The sequence below is a fragment of the Dermacentor albipictus genome, chromosome 8 (assembly GCF_038994185.2).
Source record: "Dermacentor albipictus isolate Rhodes 1998 colony chromosome 8, USDA_Dalb.pri_finalv2, whole genome shotgun sequence".
NCBI classification, from domain to species: domain Eukaryota; kingdom Metazoa; phylum Arthropoda; class Arachnida; order Ixodida; family Ixodidae; genus Dermacentor; species Dermacentor albipictus.
In genome coordinates, this window is record NC_091828.1 from 135,792,501 (window position 1) to 135,814,819 (window position 22,319).

The window sequence follows — 22,319 nt, forward strand, 5'->3', positions numbered from 1 at the left end:
GCTAGGGGAATATCAGCCACGACTGTTCTGTGTTCAAGAAACACATTTAATGTCTACACACAAGAACTTCTTAAGACAGTACATCATTTTCCGTAAAGATAGAAATAATGCGATGAGGTTTATTCTCGTTCACGACGTTGTGGAACGCTAGGCAAAACAAGGCACTGCAAGGGCTGTCCGAAGCACGGGGTCGCTCGAGATCACGGCACGGCCCTTCGTCTTCCTCTTCAGACGGCACATACACAGGGGCGCGTCTGCTTCATTACAATGCCCCGGGAGCTAAGCGTAGCCATCCTGGCGACTCAGGGCGCGGAGAAGATGAGCGGGTCGTAGTACGGTTTCAGGCGGTTGACATGTACTGTCTCTCGCCCACGACGACGCAGGTCTGGTGACACGGTGAGCGGCTCGACGATGTAGTTGACCGGTGAAGTGGCCTCGATTATACGGTATGGACCGTGATAACGCGCCAGGAGTTTGGAAGAAAGGCCAGGAATGTTGGCTGGTATCCAAAGCCACACAAGTGAACCAGGAACAAAGTTGGGCGGTGGTTGATGAGCACGGTCATGTCTTGTCTTTTGACGTTCTTGAGTCTCACTAGTCAGGGCACGTGCCAGCTGACGGCAATCTTCAGCATATTTGGCGACTTCGGAAAGCGGAGTATACTCTGTAGCGTCAGGTTGGTACGGCAGTATGGTGTCCAAAGGGCATGATGGCTCACGGCCATACACAAGAAAAAAGGGGGAAAAGCCGGTGGTGGCTTGCGTCGCGGTGTTGTACGCGAACGTAACAAAGGGGAGTACGGTGTCCCAGTTGGAGTGGTCGGATGAAATATACATCCGCAACATGTCGCCAAGTGTGCGATTGAAGCGCTCGGTAAGACCGTTGGTTTGGGGATGGTACGCGGTCGATTTGCGATGAATTATCCTGCACTCAGCGAGGAGGGCTTGGATGCCCTCCGACAGGAAGACACGGCCCCTATCACTCAGTAATTCTCGGGGAGCACCGTGGCGAAGGACAAAATTGCGAAGGATGAAAAAACCAACGTCACGGGCGGTCGCTGCTGGCAGTGCTGCAGTCTCTGCGTAGCGAGTAAGGTGATCTACGCCGACAATAATCCACCGATTTCCACGCCCGCTGCATGGAAACGGGCCGTAGAGGTCGATGCCGACGCGGTCGAACGGACGAGACGGGCATGGCAGCGGCTGCAACGGTCCTGTGAAACGCTGTGTAGGTGTTTTGCTTTGTTGGCATGTAGTGCAAGACTGAATGTACTTTTGCACAAAGTTGTACATGCCTCTCCAATAATAGCGCTGACGCAACCTTGTGTAAGTTTTGAGGACGCCGGCATGAGCGCTTAGGGGGTCAGCGTGAAAAGACGCGCAGACGTCAGAGCGCATATGACGAGGTATAGCGAGGAGCCATTTGCGTCCGTCGGGCATGTAGTTTCGGCGATATAGAATGTTGTCCCGCACTGAGAAGTGGGTTGCTTGGCGACGTAGTGCTCGTGTCGAAGGGACATCAGACGGAGCAGCAAGGTAGTCGAGTAACATTGCAAGGGATGGGTCCTTTCGCTGCTCTGTGAGCATGTCAGGGATGGTGAACGGTGACAGGGTGGACGAGGAAGCTGACAACGACGCCAAATCAGGCGTCAGTGGGGAGCGAGAGAGCGCATCAGCGTCGGAGTGCTTGCGACCAGAGCGGTACATGACGCGGATGTCGTACTCTTGCAAGCGAAGCGCCCAACGTCCCAAGCGTCCAGACGGGTCTTTCAAGGAAGAAAGCCAACAAAGGGCATGGTGGTCAGTAACAACGGCGAAAGAACGGCCGTAAAGGTATGGGCGAAACTTGCTTAATGCCCAGATGATCGCTAGACACTCCTTTTCTGTGACGGAGTAATTTAATTCTGCTTTCTTTAGAGTACGGCTCGCATAAGCGACGACGTATTCATCATAGCCAGCTTTCCGTTGCGCTAAGACCGCGCCAAGGCCAACTCCGCTGGCGTCAGTATGGACTTCCGTGGGAGCATCAGGGTCGTAGTGGCGAAGAATCGGTGGTGAGGTCAACAAGTGGCGCAATTGCTGAAATGCTGCATCACATTCAGGTGACCATGCTGCTATGCCGTTACTGGCGGAAAGTAAACTTGTCAAAGGCGCCATGATGGATGCGAAATTGCGTACGAAGCGACGAAAATAAGAACATAAGCCAATAAAACTTCGGAGGGTTTTGATAGACGTGGGCCTTGGGAACTCTGCAACAGCGCGGAGCTTGTCTGGATCCGGGAGGACGCCGTCTTTTGAGATAACGTGACCCAATATGGTTAGCTTGCTTGCAGCAAAGCGGCACTTTTTGAGGTTAAGCTGTAGACCGGCAGAGGCGAGACAGGTCAGAATGTCATGCAGGCGAGCGAGGTGCGTCGGAAAATCGGTTGAGAAGACGACGATGTCGTCGAGGTAACATAAACAGGTCTTCCATTTGTGGCCACGAAGGATGGTGTCGATCATACGCTCAAAAGTAGCAGGCGCGTTGCACAACCCGAAGGGCATGACGTTAAATTCGTAGAGGCCATCGGGTGTAACGAATGCGGTTTTCGGACGGTCAGGCTTGGCCATGGGAACTTGCCAGTACCCGGAGCGCAGATCCAAGGAACTGAAGTATTCTGCGCCTTGTAAACAGTCGAGAGCGTCATCGATTCGAGGCAGAGGATAAACGTCTTTCCTCGTTATCTTGTTTAGGCGTCTGTAGTCGACACAAAAGCGAATGGAGCCATCTTTTTTCCTCACCAATACGACAGGTGAAGACCAAGGACTTTGAGAGGGACGGATGACTTTACGTTGAAGCATGTCGTCCACGTGCTCCGTGATGATTCGGCGCTCTTCGGCGGAGACACGATACGGGCGCTGTCGCAAGGGGGAGTGGGAACCAGTGTCGATGATGTGAGAAACACCGGTGGCACGGCCCAGTGACGTCTGATGACAGTCGAAAGAAGAGACAAACTTGTGAAGGAGAGCGAGAAGTTGGCGGCGATGAGATGGGGAAAGTGCAGGGTCGATGGCCTTGTCAAAACCCACTGAAGGTGATGAGCCGGAGACCGAAGCGATGGCGTCAAGGTGACGGAGGGAGGCGGCAGGAACATCGAAGTCGTCGACGTAGTCGACCGCTTGAAAGTATCCTACCGTCTCTCCACGCAGTAGGCTGATCGGGTACTGGTAGTAGTTGGTGACCAGCATCACAGTTGAGCCAGAGGTTACAGTAAGCACGGCAAACGGAAGAACAATGCCCTTGCGTTGAGCAAACACATCGGACGGCGTGAACACTACGGTGGCGTCAGATGCGGAATCAGACGACAAGACAACAGCCATCGACGACTCAGGAGGTACGGTTGTGTCGGCATCAACAGTGAGTTTGTCGGCAAAGTGAGGAGAGCTGGTCGGCAGTGATTCACATAGTGGTAAAAGCGACACTTCTGCACGTGAACAGTCAATGACAGCATGATGACGTGACAGGAAATCCCAACCAATGATGAGGTCGTGAGAGCACGATGGTAGCACGAAACACTCGATTATGTACAGAACGTCGTTGATGACGACACGGGCCGTGCATACAGCTGAAGGGTGGATTCGCTGCGCGCTGGCAGTGGCGAGCACCAGGCCAGAGCGAGCTGTAGTCACTTTTCGTAGCTTGCGGCAAAGGCCCTCGTGAATGACGGAAACGGCTGCTCCGGTATCGACTAGTGCCACTGCTGGTACTCCCTCTACAAAAACGGTAATTACATTTTGCGGCGAAGATTGAGGTCTTGAGAAAATCGACGTATTTGCAGTTCTTGCCTCAGGAACTGCAGCAGTCAGTTTCCCTCTTCAGTGGGAACTCGACGACGCAGGGGCGAAATCGAACGCCGACGAGGGGAAGGGGAACGCCGAGTTTCCAACCGGCGATCAGTGTCGAGACGTCGCGGTGATAATGGAGGCGTGGCGGCGTATTGTGGTGCGTAGCGGGGCCTGTCAAAGCTGGTACACGCAGTTGAGGCGCGGCGGCGACAGAAGCGTACCACATGGCCAGCAATGCCGCAGGCGAAGCAGATAGGCCGGTTGTCTTGAGTGCGCCACGTCTCGGTGGGACGAAAAAAGTGTGGTGACGGTCGGGCAACTTGAAATGAAGCCGGATTCATGGGCGATGGAAAGGAAGCGGTCTGCGCAGGTGGCCGTGCAACCACGGCTGCATAACTGAGCGGCAGCGACGTAGGGTGGTTGGCAAAGTTGGTATGGGCCAGCGGCACACTCATAGGGTTGGGTGGGGGGGTTGTAGGAGCTGCAGGAAGCGCTTCAGATATGTGATTTCGGATGGCTTCCTGCAGCGTTGGAGGCAAAGCTGCCGTAGGTGCATCACTGTGAGGCAGCAGCGAGAGCTGCCTGGCCACCTCTTCACGGATAAAATCTGTGATATGCTGCGAGAGGGTCGAGTTGGTGAATTCGGTAGAAACCGCGATGCTGGAGACGGAATCGGCGTGCTGGATGTTCTGGCGGGCGATGGAACGTTGGCGGCGCAGCTCGTCAAAGCTCTGGCAGAGGTTAATGAGGACGGATACGCTAGTTGGGCCTTTGGCCAGCAACATCTGGAATGCGCTGTCCTCGATGCCCTTGAGGATGTGTTTGATCTTGTCATCCTCTGACATGCTGGGATTGACCCGCTTGCACAAATCGAGAACATCCTCGATGTAGCTGGGGAATGTTTCTCCAGGCTGCTGTGCGCGCTGGCGTAGACGCTGTTCAGCGCGTAGCGTACGCACAGCTGGGCGATCAAACACCTCTGCAAACAGAGTCTTAAAGGCGGACCAGCTTGTAAAGTCTGATTCGTGGTTGAAGAACCAAAGTTTGGCTACGTCGGCGAGGTAGAACGGCACGTTGGTCAGCTTAGACTGGTCATCCCATCGGTTATGGGCACTTACACGTTCGTACGATGAGAGCCAGTCTTCCACGTCGTGTTCGGCGGTCCCACTGAAAATGGGTGGGTCGCGCTGACGAGGGACGCCGGCGCAGATGACAGTGGCAGCCGGTGGGGCGGGCAACGAGGTGGCGGGATCAGGCATAGTGCAAGGCGATCTTGTTGGCAGGGTTCGAGTGCGGAGCTCCAGGACGAGGCGAAGGATCTCAGCAACCTCCACCAAATGCGATGAGGTTTATTCTCGTTCACGACGTTGTGGAACGCTAGGCAAAACAAGGCACTGCAAGGGCTGTCCGAAGCACGGGGTCGCTCGAGATCACGGCACGGCCCTTCGTCTTCCTCTTCAGACGGCACATACACAGGGGCGCGTCTGCTTCATTACAATAATGGTAATTCTTCTTCAGGTGGGGTGGCAATCATAGCCCAAAAGTCAGTAGCATGCCAGCATGTATCACTGCAAAGTTCATTTGAAGATGTGGCTGTTCGGGCTATATTGTTCAACCAACTTATAACTATTTGCTCTATATATTTACCGCCTGATGAACGGTTTGACATTGCAGAATTTGAAAAGCTGATTGACCAGCTTCCCGAACCCTATATAGTAATCGGAGACTTCAATGCTCACAGCACATTCTGGGGTGACTCGATATGTGATGCGAGAGGACGGGCAATAGAGAACTTCCTTCTTTCTTCCGGAGCCTGTCTATTTAACAAGGCAGAGCCAACCTTTTACAGTTCCACACACAACACGTATTCATGTATAGATTTAGCCATAGGGTCAGCGTCACTTCTTCCATACCTGGAATGGAGAGTTATCAGTAATCCATATGGGAGCGATCATTTCCCTACACTCCTAGAAACAACAAAGTGGCACGATGGACCAGCTTACCCCAAAAAGTGGAAACTTCATAGTGCAGACTGGTCGAAATTCAGAAACATATGTAAACTGTGCCTGGAAGATGTGGACCACCTAGGTGTACAGGAACTGGCGAGCTACATCACTGAACATATCCTCTGTTCTGCTAAAAACTGCATACTTCAGTCCTGTACAAATAAAGTCAATCCAAAGCCGTGGTGGAACAGAGACTGCGAAACTGCAAAGAAACGCCAGAACAAAGCATGGAGTAGATTTTCACGCTATCCAACCACACAACACCTAATAGAATTTAAGCGGTGCAAAGCAAATGGCCGCCGCATCCGCCGAACATCCAAAAGAGAAAGCTGGTCACGCTACGTATCCTCCATAAACTCATATACGGGTGTTACTAAAGTATATAACAGGGTACGTAAACTGAAAGGTCAACGTGCAAATCCTTTTCCTCTCATTCCTGGCTCTAGCGATACAGTAGAAGATCAAGCAAACACTCCCGGTGAGCACTTTCAGAGAGTATCAAGCTCCGAAAATTATTCTGAAAAGTTTTTAAACCATAAAAGAATAGCAGAAAATATTCCTCTGCGTCCAAATCAGAAGGGTACAATAGACCTTTACATTCCATGAACTCAAGCTTGCCCTAGGCTCTTGTGGCAGCTCGGCTCCAGGTTCTGACACAATAACTTATGAAATAATCAACAATCTGCCCTATGAGACCCTAAACTGCATTTTAGGCCTTTACAATAAGATATTTGCTGCTGGTCATATACCCTCATCTTGGAAAGAAGCAATAGTCCTACCAATACTCAAACACGGCAAAGACCCTTCCTTAGTTAACAGTTACAGACCAATTGCACTCACTAGCTGCTTACTCAAGGTATTTGAAAAAATTATTAACCGTCGCCTTGTGTTCTTTTTGGAATATAATGGTATATTGTACCCTCGCCAATCTGGCTTCCGAAGAGCGAGGTCTACAACCGATAATCTTGTTCTCCTTGAATCATATATACGTGATGCATTTGTACACAGCCAATACTGTCTATCTGTATTCTTCGATATTGAGAAGGCATATGATACTGCCTGGCGATACGGTATTCTGCAAGACATGTCGTCCTATGGAATTTGTGGTAGTATGCTGAACATTTTGCAAAATTACTTATCTGAAAGAAAGTTCCGCGTAAGAACTGGTAATGTACTATCACGCACTTTTATTCAGGAAAACGGTGTACCACAGGGAGGAGTGCTAAGTTGCACACTTTTTATAATCAAAATGAACTTTCTCCGCTCTGTTATACCACCCATGGTGTCTTATTCTGTCTATGTGGACGATATCCAAATCAGCTTTAAATCTTGCAACTTATCAATATGTGAACGCCAGATACAGTTGTGTCAATCGGCTCACGAAATGGGCAGACGAAAACGGGTTTAGATTCAGTGCAGAAAAGACTTCCTGTGTGCTGTTTTCTAGACGAAGATGGGTATGTCCGGACCCTTGCATTACGATGCATGGGAGAAGACTGATAAATAGAAAAGAAGTAAAATTTCTGGCTGTCATCTTCGATACTAAGCTAACCTTCATGCAGCATATAAAACATTTGAAGCTGAAATGTCTTAAAACTATGAACCTTTTAAAGATTTTATCTCACCAGTCGTGGGGAACAGATAGACACTGTCTCCTATCTCTTTTTAAAAGCCTTGTGTTGTCCCGCATAGACTATGGATGTATTGTATACCAGTCGGCTCCGCCTAGCACTTGGTGCCTTTCGTACGAGCCCTGTCCAAAGTCTCTATGCAAAGTCGGATCAATGGCCACTGGATTATCAGCGTACATATCTCGGAGTCACCTATGCAATAAGAACCATGTCCCTAAAACAACATCCATGCAAAGCGCTCGTAAGTGATCAGTCCACATGTCAGTAGTATTCAAATAGGCCTTCACATGCCCCGCCGTTCCTGTTAGCAGTAAAATCTGTTGCAGAAAAACTCGAAGTAGATTTCATAGATCTGCAGGAGAGGAACAATGCTGAACCCATCCTACCTTGGGAGCAATGTACAGTCTCCTGTGACTTATCCTTTACAGAACTTAACAAAAAGAGTTGTCCAAATTCCCTCATCCAGCATCATTTCTTGGCCCTTGAAGACAAGTAGAAATCTATGGCATTTTTCACTGATGCTTCAAAGTCTGCAACTTCGGTATCATGTGCAGCCCATAGCCCAAACTTCTTTAACTATAAAACCTTACATAAACATAGCAGCATATTTACTGCAGAAGCGTACGGTATTCTGATAACTGTTGAGCATATAGTACAGCACAACATACAAAAGCCTATAATATACACGGATTATTTAAGCGTTGTCACAGCCCTGTCCTGTGGCAAAGCAAGCCGAAACCCTGTATTAAACATTCTCCATAAAAACATTCACGAAGCGTATAAACAAAACCTAGCTTTTGTTGTATGCTGGGTGCCAGGCCACTCTGGGATCGCAGGCAATGAAATGGCTGACAAAAATGCTGGACAAGCGGCTCATCGGAATACCGTTTATGTAAGCTGGATACCTGGTGTGGACATGAAACCTGTGGTACGAAAGGCGCTCCGTAATCATTCGCAAGCTGAATGGGATAAGCAAATTGAAAATAAGCTCCACCTGCTTAAACCGCAGTTAACCAAATCTTTCCCACTGAAGCTTGATAGACAAACCGAAGTCACACTGGCACGACTCAGAATAGGACACACGGCACACACAAATACCTCTTGACTGCAACTGACCCACCGACGTGCACACGCTGCGGTGAGAACTTAACCGTCCTACATGTCCTCAGTCAATGTCCTCAACTTCACCGAGAGCAAGTGACTCATTTTAGGGAACTTTACTCAAATCATATACCCCCCATCCCTCAATGTTTTTATCAGAGGATGCATTTTTTTACTTTAAGAGTGCTTAATTATCTTGCAGAAGTTAACTTTCTAGACATCATCTCATATCATCCTAACCATCAGAATGTGCCTCACAGGTGAGGCACAATCTGATGCACAAAAGTATGTCTGAGCTCTCTTGCACTTCTTGCGTAAGCAAGCATTGTACGGCAAGGGACTCGGGCAATCCGCTATAACTTATCATGTGTGCCTATAAACAATACATTTAAGACTTTATATTTATTTCCGTAATTTTAGAATTCATCCACCAGTATTTATAGATTTGTCTTACGTGTAGGCCTCTATACAGCCTCTATTTTAAGTTAATAGCACTAAACCCACAATTTTTCTTAACCAAAACACATGTCCTAGCGCTCTTTGGCCTTAGATGCCCTTGCGCCAATAAGCTTCAATCATCATCACCATCTTTTTGTAGGACAAGCAGAACTAAAAGCACGAAAATGATATAAAAATATAATGAGTAGCAGTTATTCGGCCACTGAACGAAATTAGAACAAAAAAGTGCGTTCACTATATTCTCGCCACTAAATTAAGCCAATTTCATAGAGCCGTAAATACAGAAGCATATCATCATGGATACTGTCATATGAATTCAATAGACCTCATGAACAGTGGCAACTTCATTTGTGTAATTTTAGACGCTACGATTCTTTATCCTAAGCTGCCTCTTCCCTTGTCTACGCAGCATCTACTCCTTACCACACCGCTACCTTAACATCCGTACCTACAACTGCGCCCGTCACTGAACCCGCTTCAAGCCCGAGGCCCATACCCTGGCCTGTGCCATGGCCCTCCCCTTGCGTCGCTCCATGCGCCATGCTTTGTACCCAAGAGTCGCCCTGCTACTTGCTTACCGATTCCGCTCAACCAACTCCAGGACCTTGGTTAGAGCATTGGTCAGAACAAACAACTCAGCCATGGCTTGTGCCATGGTACCAGCCGTCATATGAATACCGTCCCAGCCCATGGTCCCAGTCGTCGCCCCACACTCATTTGGCAAAGCCCTCTTCTCCATCGCCACAGCAATCGCTATGGTTTCCTCCCGCCCATTCAGCCCAGTCTTCACTCGAGCCGTCGTCCGATTCCTCATCCGTATCGTGGTCCCGACTATCGCCACAATTATGGTTAATCCCTCAGTCCAAACCATTTGCCGAGTCATGGTCAGTTCCTGGGTACAGCTCTTTTGCCGGACCAGGGCAGAGTCTTTGGTCGAAGCCGTATCCCGAGCCGTGGCAGAGCTCGTGGTCGAAGCCGTATCCGGAGCCGTGGCAGAGCTCGTGGGTGAACCCGTATCCCGAGCCATGGCAGGTTTCTTGGTCGAAGCCGTATCCCGAGCCGTGGCAGAGCGCCTGGTTGAAGCCGTATCCCGAGCCGTGGCAGAGCACCTTGAAGCAGTATCCTGAGCCGTGGCAGAGCCCTGGGCCGAAGCCGTATCCCGAGCCGTGGCAGAGCCCTGGGTCGAAGCCGTATTCCGAGCCGTGGCAGAGCGTCTGGTCGAAGCCGTATCCCGAGCCGTGGCAGAGCGTCTGGTCGAAGCCGTATCCCGAGCCGTGGCAGAGCGCCTGGTCAAAGCCGTATCCCGAGCCGTGGCAGAGCGCCTGGTCGAAGCCGTATCCCGAGCCGTGGCAGAGCCCTTGGTCGGAGCCGTATCCCGAGTCGTTGCAGAACCCCTGGTCGAAGCAGTATCCCGAGCCGTGGCATAGCCCCGGGTCGAAGTCGTATCCCGAGCCGTGGCAGAGCCCCGGGTCGAAGCCGTCTCCCGAGCCGTGGCAGAGCGCCCGGTCGAAGCCATATCTCGAGCCTTGGCAGAGTCCCTGGTCGAAGCCATATTCCGATTCATGTCCAAGTTCCTGGTCGCAACCGTATCAAGAGCCGTGTGGAAGCCTCTGGTCGAAACAGTATACCGAGCCGTGGCATAGTCCTTGGCCGAAGCCGTATCCCGAGTCGTGGCAGAGCCCCTCAGCCAATCCGTATCCAGAGTCTTGGCCAAACCCTTGGTCTGTGCCACATCCAGCGTCTACTTCGTGGTCCAAGCTGTCCGCAGAAGCGTGGCCAAACGCTTGTTTTCACTACGCCCATGGGTACTGGCCTTCACATCACTTTCAGCTATCGCACCATATGTTGCCTGCAGCTTCCCCTCTCGCCTCACCCCAACTTTGGCCTCTACCTTGGTCGCAGCAGCCTCAGGCGTGGGATGAGCCCCCGCACAGGCCTTCAACGCAGCCCTGGCCATTCCACTCGCCCTTGACACGAAAACCATGTTCCCATTTATCCTGTCCTTTCCAACGGCACAAGATTATGCCGGTCTCCGCTGTGACGAAGTTTGAGCCCTTACCTGACCCGAAAGTTCGCACGTATAGAGGTGAGCGCAATGTACCGGTACAGAACGCAAACACGCGTCAAATAGAATTGCGTGCAGAGCAATGTGGCTAAAATTGTAAACTCTAGCGCACATTGTTCACCCTTCCCAACCCCAGCAATTTATTGAAATTGAAAACCGCTTCAGCTTCCCTTTAAGAGCAAGGCGGGCTGTTTAAGAGGAACAGGCTTAACTCTTATCTTGCCACTCCCTAGATAACTCCAGCCCTCACCCTAGCACAACCGCTGAGTCTACCAAGTATACTCGTTTTGTGTTTTCAAGGCACTCTTAGATTATCCAAAAGGAACTTGTGTGGAAAAGGACATTACCAGTTTTGTATGTTCTCCTGTACGGAGAAGAGTTGTGCAAAGGTATGCCATATCTTTTTCTAAAACTACGCGATAAAACTGCAACTCGTGCGTTCTGGAACCAAGTTCAGCACGGTGGCAGAAGCGTAGGGAGGCTGTACCATTTTTAATGACCCCTACCTGGGCCACTGTGTAGTCCATGGTCGAATAGTTAGCGTATCGGGCTGCTGTGCTGAAGTAACAAGTTTCGAAACCAACCGTCAGACCAACTCGGATCACTGACTGCGTGCCAATGTGTGTATACGTTCCGCTATTCAACGAACCTATTTCGCACCTCATGGGTCACGTTAAATGCGAGACTAGGATGGCACCGCTGTTAGTAGAAACTCTGACGCCGAATTTGAGCACTGGGCATGAGCCACTCAGTCTCTGTATAAGCTACTCGGCCTTTAAAGGGCCCCTCACCAGGCCCCATAGCAAATTTTGGTTATACGCTGGAAGTTGTTACGTGTCCTCTAGGGAGCGTTCTCCCGCAAAAAATTTTCAAATCGGCTCATTAATAGCCGAGATAGAAATATTTCGGTGCCGCGAACCCATGATTTCAGCAGGCGGGCTCCACTGCCAAGCAAGACTCTCGCCACTCGCCCCATTTAGCCTACGCAAGCGAAATTTCATCCCCGCGTTCTCCCATACCGGACCTCGAGGATCGCGTGACGCATACGCCACAGGCCCCGCATTAATTTTTTTTTGTTTTTTTGCTCCACGCTTTTTTTTTTTCGGCGCTACGCGTTTTCGCCGACGGCGTCGCGCGCGAGCTGTTGTCTCTAGTTGTCTCTAGTTGTCTTAGTTGTCTCTAAAGTCCCTTAGGGGCTTTAGTTGCCTTGTTCGCGCAGCGCACAATTTTGCGCGCTGTGCAGAAGGAAACATGACCAGCGGTATAATTCAGTGCTACACGAATACTGAGGCAGAACAAGCAGATCGCAGAGCGTGATCACGGCGCTGGAACACGGTAGAAAATGGCATAGTTTCGGTACCTGCGTACGTGACCGCACGACCATGGGAACAAGCAGACGAAGCGGAAGTACATCTCTCTGGCTTCGGTGCGAAGTAAAACAAGAAACACGCCGGCATTCTGTTTGTGTGTTACATTATTTCTCTAAACTTCAATTCGTCAATTCAAGCAACAGATCGCACAGATAACAGATGTCTTGAATAATTCTCGAAGTCACGTGTCACCACGAGCGACGTCACACTGCGGACACTATTACGCAGGCGCAGGAGCCCGTCTCGTCACCGACCCTCTCCGGGCGGATTCGCCGCGAGTGAAGAGGGAAACGGAGTTCGGATTGAAATTTCAGTCCTTTCCGCGGCGCGTAGGGCTGTAATACTTTGCAGACACGATTGTTATCGCGCAATGTATGCTCTGTGCTTGTCAGCTCAAGATGGCCAGACCTAGTGAGGGGACCTTTAATGAAGCACTTTGATGCCAACTTGGGTCATTGGGTATGTTCTAACAGGTGTTGCCGCACCTCAATGAATGTTTGTGACGCAAGCTTGGGTTAACTAGGTATGGGTCACTGAGAATGTGCCGCTCTACAATGACAAAGAAGGCGCCTTAATTTTCTCCTATGCTATGCGAAATCAAACCCACGTCACAAGGGTTCCTGTAGTACAGCTACCCGATGCTTTAGCATGCTGTGACAAAATTGCACCGGGCATGTGCCGATTTTCAGTGAGCGTCTTTTATGCCAATGCTTTAGTGAGCTGCGCCATGAATAAACTGGGTATGTGCCGCTCTTCAGTGAACGTTTCGCCAACTTGGGTCACTGAGTATCTGGCACTGGGTGTGCGGCAAGCGAGGGCACAGGGTTCCCAGGCACCGACGCGCCACGCTTCTTGTCTCGGGAGGCCACGTGCGGAGTTCTCGGAAGCGTGTCCAACTAACGTAACAGCGTGAAACATGAGGAAGGGACGACGATAGAGAACGAGTGAAAAGAGCGCTCAGTTCACTCAGTCTCTCTTTTCACTCGGTCTCTATCGTTGTCCCTTCCTTATGTTTAGCGCTGTTACCTTGGTTGTACTCAACTAGCCCAGCAAGCAACCATTCTGCGTGTCCAACACTTAGAAGCGTTGGCGCGCAACGGCGCACCATGCACGAGGTATATGTAAACTAGAGTGTACTAAAATGGAAACTGCTAACGAAGCTTACATAGGCGACCAAATGTCAAGAAATTGGCGGCCTGTGGCAACCGTCGCCATCTGTGACTCGTGGGGACAACTTCTGGAAAAAAAAAATAAGAAAGAAGTACGGCGTCACACCCGAAAATGGAAGTGATGTCGAGATCTTATGCTGCTGGCCGCGAATGTTTGAATTTTTTTAACGTCTGGCATTTCGACCGCTATACGCGAGCAGTTTTTCTTTTGAGGTAGAGGATTAGCTTGCGACTCGCCGCAGCTGAAGCGCCAGCGTGTCACACATTAAACTCTAGGAGTGGCGTATGTCTTAAGACAACATAATTACTGTTACTGGCGGCATTTTCTCCAGTAGGTTCCTTAAAAAGGTGAGTGAATAGGAAGGAGCTAAATCACAGTGCCACAGATGTTTCAAAAGCAACGAGTTTTATTATCGACATGTCCGCACAGCGCAAAAGACAAGGACAGAAAATAGGACAAGGCTCTGAATTCAACTAAGCTTTGTGAAACCGCCAGAACTATATACTTGAGATATGAGCGAATAGAAAAAAAAAACGTTTGCATGATGTCGCACATCTCATGCAGCCCTATTGCACCACATCTAGATACTCGATTTCGTTTTTGGTGAGGGCGATGGACGGCATGCTGATGCAAAGTTCACCCAGCCGCTGTATCTTGTCAGCCTCTATGATTTCACGGGCGAGCTGTTCGCGGTGTTTGGAGATTACAACGCATTTTTCAAATTCAGGGACACGAGGGCAGTCTCTGCAGTGAATGCCAAAAGGACCTTGAATGCCTGTGTGAACATTATAAAAACGTCCTTTCAATCTCTCATTTAGGCATCTGCCCGTTTGGTCGACGTATTTCTTTCCGCAAGGCAGGGGAATCATGTAAACTACACCCAGCGCGCATGCTCCAAAACGCCTCCTATGGTCAGTGGTGGAAATATTTCGTCGTGTGGCATGAGCATTCCCACGCCTGCAGAGCAGAAAGAGAGAGAGAGAAATAACTTTTATTTATATAGCCGGCAGATTCGTGGGGGGGCCAACCCCGCCTAGATGGCGGCCAGAAGCCCTTGAGCTCTAGCGGCATCCTCGGCCTGCTGGACAGCCAAAAGTTGGTCTTCGGGGGCCGAGCTGAGCAACACGGTCTCCCACTGCTTCCGATCCTGAATTTTTCGGCCCTGTCGGGGCGCCCGAGGGCAGGCCCAGATAATGTGATCCAGGTCCGCTCTTCCTTGACAAAGTTTACAATTGACCGAATATTGGTCTGGGTAATAATGATTATAAGTCACCGGATTCGGATATGTATTTGTTTGAAGGAGGCGCCATGCCACCGCCTGCTGCTTATTAAGTGATGGGTGTGCGGGAGGAAAACGCACCCTCCCCAATCTGTAATGATTAGCTATCTCCCTGTAGCCAACCATCCGGTCCCCTGTCAGCCCCAACCGCGGCGCCCCGGTGGCTCGGTTTGTGAGTCCTCGAGCCACGGTGTCGGCCGCCTCATTGCCGGGGAGAGAGGAGTGCGCAGGCGCCCAGATGATATGGACAACCCGCTCACCACGAAAGTTTGCCAGGATACGTTGTGATTCCGGCGAGATGCGCCCCTTTGCGCAATTTAAAATGGCGGTTTTAGAATCACTGACTATTATCGTGGCCAGTGTGGAAGCCATTGCGAGAGCAATGGCCGATTCCTCAGCCACCACGGCTCTGTTAGTTTTAATAGATCCGCTGACCGTACGCTCACCTTCCGAGTTCACTGCAACGATACACATATTCTGAGTAGTCGTGTACTCTGCCGCGTCGACGTACACCACGTCCTGAGAGCGTTGGAATCTCCTCTGTATAGCCCTTGCCCTTTCCTCCCGCCTTTCCCTGTGGTGTTCGGGATGCATGTTTTTGGGTAGCGGTGGGATAATAAGCTGCTTCCTTATGTCGTGGGGAATGTCTACTTTAGTGCCATACTGTGATGCGTATGTTACTCTAAGCTTGTTAAGTATGTGTCTGCCAGTTGGTGTTTGTGAGAGTCTTTCATATTGCGCTATCGTATGGGCTTCTATGAGTTCTTCGAGCGTGTTGTGGACACCTAAGGCTAGGAGCCTGTCATTCGATGTGTTTATCGGCAAACCTATGGCTTGTTTGAATGATCGTCTAATGATGCCGTCGATTTTTGTCTTTTCCGCTACTTGGAGATTTAGGTAAGGGGTTACATATACTATGCGGCTGATGACAAAAGCCTGGACTAGTCGTACCAGATTGTTCTCATTCATCCCATAATGGCGATTAGCTATTCTCTTAATTAGTCTCATTGTTTGTTGTGCGCTGTTTTCTAGTATTCTGATTGTTTCCCCGTTGTGACCGTTCGCTGATACGTGGAGTCCCGAGGACTCTAATGCTGTCGACAATAGGTATTTGGTTGCCATTTACAAAAAGCGTGATGTTTGGTTTACCCGTAGAACTCTTACGGCCCCTGCGTGTCGGTCGGTATAGAAGTAATTCTGATTTTTGCGGCGAGCATCTCAATCCTTTATCCACGACATATTTCTCAACCGTATGTATGGCTGTTTGGAGGATTTCCTCAATCTGCCCATCACTTCCACCTGTTACCCAAAGGGTGATATCATCGGCGTACAGGCTATGCTGTAATCCATCTATATTTTCTAGTTCTGCTGGCAGGCCAATCATAGCTACATTGAAAAGAAAGGGAGATAAGACTGATCCTTGTGGTGTGCCCCGGCTTCCGAGTTTTATCTCTTTGGATTTCACTTCACCGATTGTGATTTGCGCAACACGGTCAGAGAGAAAGTCTTTAACATACGCGTGGGTTCGTTGGCCCACTCCTAGTCCTTGTAAGTTTTCTAAAATAGCCCTGTGGGTAATATTATCAAAGGCCTTCGTAAGATCAAGACCAAGGATAGCTTTTGTATCTAGTGTTTGAGGTCCCGCGTCTATTATTTGGTGTTTGATTTGCAACATAATGTCTTGTGTAGACAGTTTTGGTCTAAACCCAATCATGGTGTGCGGGAAAAGGCCGTTATCTTCCATGTAATTAGACGTGTGAGGATGACGTGCTCCATGAGCTTGCCAGCACACGACGTTAACGATATAGGCCTGAGATTCTCAAGGTGAAGTTTCTTTCCCGGCTTTGGAATCATTATAAACCGGGCGGTTTTCCATTGACGTGGAATATTACCCTGTTCACAGCAGGTGTCAATATACTTGGTGAGGGCCGAGATAGATTCATCATCGAGATTTCTCGGGATCTTGTTGGTGATTCCATCCGGGCCTGGCGTGGATTTCGTGTTGAGCCTGATGAGTTCTGCTCGAACTTCAGCCTCGGTTATGGGGCTGTCAAGATACGGGTTTTCCTTACCGGTATACGGATGTTGTTGTTCTTTGGTTGTATTTCCTACGTATAGCTTTTGTAGTTCCTGTAAAAGTTCTTCTTCCGTGCCTTTGTATCTGTGAATTATATTGTACAGGCAGTGTCGTTGTGTGGACTTGCTGTTTTCCGGGTCTAAAAGATAACGCAGAAAATTCCAGGTTTTAGGTAGCCCTATCTGTCTCTCCATGGCGTTGCACGTGGCCTCCCAATTTTGACGACTTAACCCTTTACTGCACCTTGTTGCATATATGCAACATACCGATAAACGGCCATAAAAACAAAATCTAAGTTCATTTGGTTCTTCCTGTACACGATGTTGCATTTCTGCAACAATAGTTTGAAAAACGCGTCTTTATTTTCTGCTCTCTGTGTTCATTCTGCGCAACTATTGCCAAACAAATATTGTGGACGCTGCTCGCGCCAGCACGTAGCTATACAGGTAAGTTTTGCCAGTCATAAACGCCTTTCTGGACGAAATAACCTGTGGAAAAAAAATGTTAAGCTTTGCAACACATCCTCCTAATCGTTTAGATGGCAAAAAACATTATTTTCTCGCAATAGTTTATTTCTCGCGACGGAAACTTACTACGTTGCGTATTTGCAACAACGTGCTCACTGGGTTTGATTTTTGTTCTGGAACTAGAAATGTATCCTAAACGTTATTATTGCCGAGAAATTCCGTCAGATAGCCAAGACAGCGAACTTTCCGGGAGTGGCGAAGACCCCGAGTGTAAGTCTGTTTGGATTTATCGTGTGTGAAATGTGTTGCCTGGTGGAATGCCCGAATTTTTTTATCGGGGTGAGCGCGCGCGCGCTCTGCTGTCTCGCATCGTTACGGCTTCACCCTTATGTCTGTGCTAGTGGCCTGGCCTGCTAGGTAGGCCTGGCCTGCTGGACAGCCCAGGCCTACCTAGCGAGCAAGAAATGAAAAAAAAGGAAGAGGATATTTTGAAGAGAGGGTTGCGGTTGTGGATGGAATTGAGCTGTCATGCACAAGGTAGCAAGATACCCGAGCAGTGACTTTGCTCTCTTCATTTGTTGGAACAAAGCCTGCTACAAGTGGATCAAGGTATAATCGTAAAAAAAAAGAGCAGAGTGAGATACTATGCCCTGCAGTGAACACCATCTACAATAAGCACATGGGAGGCGTCGGCCTTTTGAACTCCCTCATCTCCATTTACTGTCCCTACTAGAGGTCGAAAAAATATTATTTTCCTGGTTTTCTGCACATTCTTGACTTGACAGCTGTAAATGCTTGGTTCCTTTACAAGAGGAACGTCATGAAAAAACGCGATCAGTACACTGAAAGGCTACTTCCGTTGGCTGAGTTCAGGATGGACCTGGCTGCATCACTCTGCAAGGCTGGGAAGACGGCGCTGAAAAAGCGAGGTGGGCCTAGCAATGAGTCAGTAGAACAAGCCTCTGAGGAGAAGAAAAAAAAGGGACCATCAACTCCAACTCAGGATGTCAGGCTAGACCATGTATTATTTCTCAACAAGAATATCTGCCTCAGTGCTCATTATTTTCATTGCTTTCCTGAGGTTGGTCACTGGGTTCTTTGCAGCAAGAAGCGGCAGCGCTGCAAGCTTCCTGGCTGCACAGGAATCTGCATGAGCTACTGCGTTAAATGTGGAGTGCATCTCTGTTCTACAAACAAGAGCAATTGCTTTTTTGTGTACCACACTACAAAATGAGTCCACCATTTCTCATTACTTACTGATTACTGCTCAAGGTATAGAACCAACCTTTTCAAGCAAGCAAGTGAAATAGCTTTCTATTGTACCATGTGTTCCCCCTTGCTGATTGTCATGTAAATAAATGTGACAGTTTGAAACACAATAACCCGGGCTTTCCTCAACATTTTCTTTATGTGCACGTTGTTGCAAATATGCAACGTACCCTTTTTCTGCCAATACAAACTGTAAAAGTCCACTGAACATATTGTTTTTATTATTACAACTATTGTTATGGTTCCCTGCAACGACATGAATAATTTTATGGCAAAAGAAAAAATTGTGCAGTAAAGGGTTAATCTATTCGCATAGTCCTCTATTTCCTTATTGAGCATGGCGATTTTCCTTCTCAGGTTTCTATTAAGTTTTTGTTGCTTCCAGCGTTTCTGCATGCTGCTTTTTGCCTCCCACATATGTAGGAGTTTGCTGTCCGCCTCCTCTATCCCTGCTTTTTCCGGAATTGTCTTAGTGGCTCGTATCACACTTTGATGAAGTTTTTTAGTCCAAATATCGATGTCATGTATGACCTCATAAGCTTCCTCCTCCCGGATTTTATGGAAGAAGTCCCATTCGACAATTGTTATTTTCCTGCCTTTCTTTCGTGATGGGCCTGCGTGTACAGTTGTTGCTACAATGAAGTGATCACTACCCAGATTTTCTTGTGTGTTTATCCATTTTGCATCAGGTGTGTTCTTTGTAAAAGTTAGGTCTGGTGTGGTGTCATTGCTGACACTGCTACCCATTCTAGTGGGCGCCTGTGGATCCGTTACGAGAGTGAGACCCTCCTGCTGAGCGTCTAGCCATAGATTACGACCCTTGACGTTCTCCAAACGGTATCCCCAAGCCGCGTGGGGTGCATTAAAGTCCCCTACAATTACCATTGCATTTCTTTCTGCTAAATTTAAGGATTTACGAAAAAGCGGACCGAATCTCATCTTGTGTCGAGGGCTACTGTATACATTTAAGATGAAAAGGCTTCCTTCTCCCTTGCGCGTGGGAATGATTTCAATCAGGACGTGGTCTACACCGGTCACGCCAGTGGTGTGTTCTATGACCGTAAGGTTTCTATGTACGAGAGTTGTAACAGACGCCTTCTCGTCGGAAGCACCGTATGCTTTGTAACCGGATAATTTAGCCAGTCCCCCCGTTTCTTGCAGGGCGATGACGTCTGGGGCCTCCTTGCTACTTAGGAACTGCTGTAGGTGTCCCCGTTTCCGGCGATACCCGCGACAGTTCCATTGCCATATTATGTACTTATTACGCGGAGCCATGTTTAATTGTTTGATTCTCCCCGGTGACTTTACTGGTTTCTGTCACTACGGGTCGATGATATGGTTTGGTGGTCGCTTTTACCGGTCCCACTCCCGCAGGCCTCAAGTCCTTTTGCGCGTTTTTAACGACTGTTAATCAGGTTTCAATGCCTTCTATTCTTTGTATAATTTCCACGAACTGTGCCTGTAACCCGGCGAATTGTTGTTGTATACCGTCTTAGTTAACTCCACAAACATTCCCTCTACTTGCTTTTCTAACTGCGTTGAGACGCTGCTTTGCGCGTCTGGCGCGTCTTGGGCTTTTCTTTTGTGGGGCGGCGTCCCTGTCATTTGCGCGAGAGCGGGCGTTGACTCGCGGCTAGGCGTCTGTGCCGTACTGGCGGTAGGCGTGTGACTTGGCTCATGTGTGCTATTCTGCTGAAGCCTAGCGTTTTCTTGCTTTAATTGTTGAATTTCCTCCCTCTGCTTAGCATTTTCACGAGTAATTTGCGCTAGTAATTTTCTAATTTGGATCATTTCCTGCTCCAGGGTGGACCCTTCTATTTTAGGTGTTATATTAGACGGAGAAGCAGCGCCGGAGACCGTGTCTGCCCAGCCTACCTGCGTTTTGTTGCCGTCGTACCCGCCAGAGCCCTCCGGGGTTCCGTGTAGTGGGGATCCTCTCGATCTCGATTCAGACCTGCGCCGGGACCTGGACCGGGACTTGGAGTGGGACTGGCCGCCACCGCCTCCACCGGGGAGTCTTGGGAAGGAACTAGAGCGGCTCCTGTCGCGGTGTCTGCTGCCGTGGCTGTTGGTCCGTGTCGATCCCTTGTGCGATTCGGTGCTGCCCGACCGCTCACTGGACCGACTTGGGCGATTGTCCGCCATAGCTTTCTGTGGTGGATGTTCATTCCGTTGCTGTTGTTGTTGTTTCCACTGCCTCTTTCTGAGAAGATATGGGGTCTTGAACCGTTCACGGCACTTTTTGTCTCCTGTGAGGTGTCCCTTCCCACACATGAAGCATCTTGGCTCGCACTGATGATCTTCGGGTGGATTGAGAGTTCCGCACCCGCGACATTTCTTGCTGTTCGGTGTCGGGCAGACATCCGCTCGGTGGCCGAGGCGGCCACAGGTGGTACATGTTTCGTACTGCTTACGATATAGTAGGCATCGGTATTCAGCTCTGCGGTAGTACACGTAGTGTGGTACGTACGTACCTTTAAACACTATCACAACCGAATCGGTGCGTCCCATGCGTCTTGCGTGTAGTATAGTCGGGTTTCTGCAGTTCACCAGGCTTTTTTCAACGTCTTCAGACGTGTCGTATTCTGGTATACCGTGTATGACTCCCTTGGAGGTGTTCTCCGGCGCAGTAATGTAAGCGGCCGTACTGTAGGTGTTCGATCCAAGTTGGATTTCCCGTATCTGGCTGTAGCGTTTCGCATTATCCAGTTTCGGCGTGCTCATGATCATGGTGTTTTGTCTTGGATTGATGCGTAGCGTATCTTCTCCGGCATTTTCTGGTGTCGATGCGGCTGCCAGCAGAACGCCATCCTTTATGTACGCAATGCGTTGTTGCGCCATGTCGAGCCCACCTCTCGGGCGGATCACGACCTTGCAGTCATCCTCCGGTAGCTGCGGTTGTCTCGGTGCCATTGGTCGCTGTAGAATTCGTGCGTTCGTGGTTTTCCACGCCGTTGAAACCGGCGAGTCTCCGATGTTCTTGGATCGTTCATCGAGGTCTGGGCGTCTCTTGACGTTACTGCGGTGTTCGTGATCCGCAATCCAGCCCTCGTCGTCATATTCTTCCGGGGAAATTGTCTCCCCTTCCACTTCTACGACGTCCATCCTCGCGTCTCGTGGCGAAGCGGGTGCCCGCCCGCACCCGAGTCAGGCGGCGTTCCCGCCGGAGTGGTGGGAACAGTGGCGTCGTAGACCCAGCTAGTTAGGGTTAGCCAGGCCGCCGACGTGGCAGTCTATTAAAACTGCCTTTGTGGCTCAAAAAATCGCCCACCTGGGATAATCCCGATGTCTTCGTAGTCCGTCTACCTTCCTGTGTTAGGTGTGGTAATTCTAGACTCGAGAACTGCCTTTTTTCGCCACAATCAGGGAAAGTTTTCGGAGCCCATGTGTATCCCGTCTTGTCGGCTCGGCCCCCTAGCGGCGTCCTACCCCTGCAGAGCACTGATAATTTTTTCGGAGCAGAAAAAACTTTAGCATCTACTTTATCGCCTATCTTCCTCAACCTATGCGATATCTTGTCAAAGTAAGGGAGCACCGTGAAAGAGCTGCGCCTACCTTGGTGCGACCACAAAGGAAAAGCAGGAACGCAGAGGTCAATGCC

The 22,319-nt window shown here is 49.6% G+C and overlaps 1 protein-coding gene, 1 long non-coding RNA gene and 1 pseudogene across 2 annotated transcripts in view; 2 read left to right on the forward strand and 1 right to left on the reverse strand.

The window, feature by feature from the left end:
* The window catches only part of LOC139049197 (uncharacterized), a 39,827-nt gene that overhangs the window by 7,609 nt on the left and 9,899 nt on the right, over positions 1-22,319 (forward strand). The window lies entirely within an intron of this gene.
* LOC139049194 (uncharacterized) lies at positions 14,600-22,315 on the reverse strand. The gene is made up of 2 exons (XM_070524557.1): positions 20,594-22,315; positions 14,600-14,788 (listed from the first exon to the last, which is right to left on the reverse strand). The coding sequence occupies exons 1-2, from the start codon at positions 21,821-21,823 to the stop codon at positions 14,660-14,662; spliced, it is 1,359 nt and encodes a 452-aa protein (XP_070380658.1). The 5' UTR covers positions 21,824-22,315; the 3' UTR covers positions 14,600-14,659.
* On the forward strand, positions 14,779-20,469 carry LOC139049196 (uncharacterized; annotated as a pseudogene).

Coding starts and splice junctions, on each gene's coding strand:
- LOC139049194 (XM_070524557.1), bottom strand. CDS start 21,823: ATGGACGTCGTAGAAGTGGAAGGGGAGACAATTTCCCCGGAAGAATAT. Junction 14,789..20,593: donor ACGACGGCAACAAAACGCAG/GTAGGCTGGGCA, acceptor GCGCCCCGACAG/GGCCGAAAAATTCAGGATCG.